This window comes from Vigna unguiculata, chromosome 8 (genome assembly GCF_037176805.1).
Source record: "Vigna unguiculata cultivar grain cowpea cultivar isolate G323 ecotype 2 chromosome 8, ASM3717680v1, whole genome shotgun sequence".
NCBI lineage: Eukaryota > Viridiplantae > Streptophyta > Magnoliopsida > Fabales > Fabaceae > Vigna > Vigna unguiculata.
The window spans coordinates 4,332,069-4,335,736 of NC_140799.1; the positions used below are offsets into that span (position 1 = coordinate 4,332,069).

The 3,668-nt window shown below is 34.9% G+C and overlaps 1 protein-coding gene across 1 annotated transcript; it reads right to left on the bottom strand.

The window, feature by feature from the left end:
• Positions 1 to 2,022: 2,022 nt before the first annotated feature.
• On the bottom strand, positions 2,023 to 3,440 carry LOC114194239 (protein BIG GRAIN 1-like B). Its single transcript, XM_028084360.2, has one exon. The coding sequence runs from the start codon at positions 3,261 to 3,263 to the stop codon at positions 2,127 to 2,129; it is 1,137 nt and encodes a 378-aa protein (XP_027940161.1). The 5' UTR covers positions 3,264 to 3,440; the 3' UTR covers positions 2,023 to 2,126.
• Positions 3,441 to 3,668: the final 228 nt, after the last annotated feature.

Here is a 3,668-nt window from a genome sequence, read left to right on the forward strand (position 1 = left end):
TGTTACGATCGCTTCTGTTTGTTTAGTTTTTTTGTAGCCAAATCACTGGTGTTGTGTTTATTTATATATATATATTCCTTCGTATAGGGTTACGGTGTATAGTTATAGACAGATTATATATATATATATATATATATATATATATATAATATATATATATATATTCCTTCATATAGGGTTACGGTATATAGCCATAGATTATAATTCTATATATATGACATTGATTTTATATATATAAGTTATTTGACACTGTTTTTATTTCAAAATCTTAGGACAATTGTGTTATGATATGAGTTTTTATTTTTGTATAATATTTAATTTTGTCTATTATATATAATGTGAGACTTTTGACTCACACACTTAAACTATTCCCAACATATTCACTATCCAAACAATCTACCATAAGGGTCATGCATAATATTTCTTAATCAAGCAACTTGAAATATACTATGTACATATAAAGGGGTTTAACCTTGTTGAAGATATTGGTCTCATTGGGCAATGACTCAAATGCCAATTAATATATATATATATATATATATATATATATATATATATATATATATATATATATATATATATATATATATATATAATCATGTTTAGTGTCTATCTGAATCTCAAACAAGATTGTCTCGACAAACGAATAAAAAACGAAAGAAAAAAATAGAATTACATGGGTTGGGGAGAAAACAATAATATCTTTTATGATTGCAAGGGGATAATTAGGTATTATTGTGTATTGTCCTCTCATGAATTTGTCCTAGTTTCCATTGTTATAAGTTAATCCAGCTCGTGTGATTTTGCCTAGTTAATACTTTACATATTTTCATAGATCTTTAATTTAATGGTTTTTCTACCGATTCATAGTTAACTATTTGTTAGAGAATTTTTTTTAATTAGTTTTTTAATTTAATACTTGTTGAAACGACCTATAGTTCCACGTTATTTTGGAATGAGACAAAGCATTTTAAATATACATTTCTCTTTCCATCTTGAGAGATATCATTCAAAGATAAAACTACGATAAAATTTCACATTCCAAAATGGATAACATCTTAAATACATGTTGAATGAGAGCAATTTTGAGATCGGTAATGAGTAAAATGTGTTTTAAACGACAAAGATTTTGTGTCGAAATTGAGAATTTGAATACATATTTAATCCTTCTAAATCTATTAATTAATGTAATTTATTTAGAGAGCTGGAGGACAAAAGAAAGTACAGTGAGCTGGTTGTTGAAAGATAACAAAAGCCGAGATTAATTATGTAAATCAAGACGAAGGTGTTCTTGCTGATAAAAGAAGAAATTTCTAATGGGTGTAAAGTCATTTAATTATAAATTATCATTGATATACTTTTTAAAATAAATATTATAAAATTAATTAATAATTATTTTGTGATAAGACGATAGTGAAAATCTGACGGTTTTTTCATAGATAAATTTTTGTTATGTTTGAAAATAGATGTTTTCAAAATATTTTTCAAAGTTTTCCGTAAGGTATAAACTTTCTTAAAGATGAAAAAAGAAAATACCGTAGATATCCAAAAACAAATAGCAAATTTCTTTTTTTTTTAAATTATAAAAGAAACCTTGTTGTATTTTTAGTAAGGTATATAGCCACTTAAAAACTCTTAAATTATATTTTCATTATTTACAATTCTACTAATTGACATATTATTGTTATATTTTTAGATCATTTGTGAAACTGGAGTAACAGTTTGAAAGCAAACTAAAGAGACCAAATTCTGGTGTGGACCACACATGAAGAAGAAGAAGCCATAGCGTTTGAGGCCCCTGTGTCTGTGTTCCACCTCATCTTTTTCTTCCTCTTTTCCCTGCACTGCCATGGAGATACCCGCTTGACCACGTGGTTCCTTACAACTAGTTACCTCTCTAAAATCAGTGTTCATCTCTTTGCTTTATCTCTTTCTTTTGTGTAATCAATTTCCTTTTCTTTCCCTGATTTTCAGGTTCCCACTCAAAAATTAAGCACAATTATCGTTGGACAACAACAAAAATCTGATCAAAACCATTTTATTTACTGAGTAATCATACATGCTTAACAAAACATCTAAAGAAAACTTCAAAAATGGGTTCTGTGATACGTATTTTGAACATAGTGTTACACTATGAGGCCATTAGCAATGGCGCGGTTAGTACCAACATGAGTGGTTTCATACACTGGAAGCTCCTCACAGTACCTTTCACTTCCAAACACAGCCAAATGATCAAGCTCGAAGAGATCCGAACTTGCATAGCTCGATGCATCATCATCATCATCATCCTCGTAATCAACTTTACTCCTCAAAGACAACTCCTTCAAAACCAAATCATTGCTCTTCTTCGGGTTTTGTCGGTACTCTCTCAAGAACCCTCTTGAAGCTTCTTCCTCTTCACACAAACGTTTGTGCCCACAGGGTCGACTATCTTCACCGACGATCACACTCACCGGGTAAAATCGCACTGTTTGCTTCACCCCACTGCGCATCCTCTCTCTTCCTGAAGACATGGTTTTGCTCAAACAAGACCTGGACAATGAGGAAGCAGAAGAGCATGTAGAGGAATAGTAGGAAGAGGAAGAGGTGGATGATGATGATGAAGAAGAAGAAGAAGAAGTGTGCTGCACTTCGGCGCAGGAGCGGGGACTTGTTTTCTTAGTGTTCGCGAAGAGCGAGTTGAGGAAACTCGTGACACGACCACCAGGAGAAATCGGTTGTTTCACTTTTTTAAGGTTGTTGTAAATCTTCAACGCCCGGGACTTGGATTTTATCAGCATCTCCTCGTCGCGAACCGCCACGTGTCGCTCCTCGGAGGTGTGGGAGTTCCGACACAAGCCCTCGAACACGCGAGTCCCGTATCTCTCCGACCGGAACGAGGCGCTCGCGCCCACGAGCCTGGCGCGCGGCGCGAGACACGATTCGCGCGAGATGGATTCGTTGTCGGACGAAGAGAATCCAAAGCTGGAATCCGAGGAAACCGAGGTGGAGCTGAAGAACAAAGCATCCTCCTCGCGGTGCACTTTTTTTTTGTCGGTTTTGGCGCCGACATATTTTCTATCCGCATCGATGGACTTGGAATTTCCCCTACTGCTTTGTTTCTTGGCGGTGCTCATTGTCGTGTGTCTGTAGAACTTGGTTTCGCCGTTTTTTCTCTCTCCCTCGTCGATGGAACGGTAGATTTGGTCGAGGAGAGTGGTAGAGAAAGATGGGGTTAGTAGGTTGCTTTCATCGTCTCTCCGTGGCTTGTCTATGTTGTACATGTTTGTGTGGTGTGATGCAATAACTGAAACCAAGGAACTTGTGAAAACAAAAAACAACTCAGAGGAAGCGATTCGGTGTGGTTGAGGAAAACGAGGAAGAGAGAGTTGGTTTGTTTGATGGGATTGAGAAATGGTGGTGGAAGGAGAGGGTGAGTTTATAAAGGATTGAGGGAGTAAGGTAGAGAGTGTTAGTGTAGATGGTGGTCCACAAAAGCAACAACACGTCCCTACCCATAACCAGATTTGAATCTCATAATTTTTAAACCTTATTCTTATAAATTTTGAACAAATTACATGCACCATATTTTGTAAGAAATAATGAAACAGTAGGAGTTATATTTTGAGTTTATGATAGTAATGAATAAAGTGATTATTATTTTAGAATTTCCTCTGTTTTGATGACAA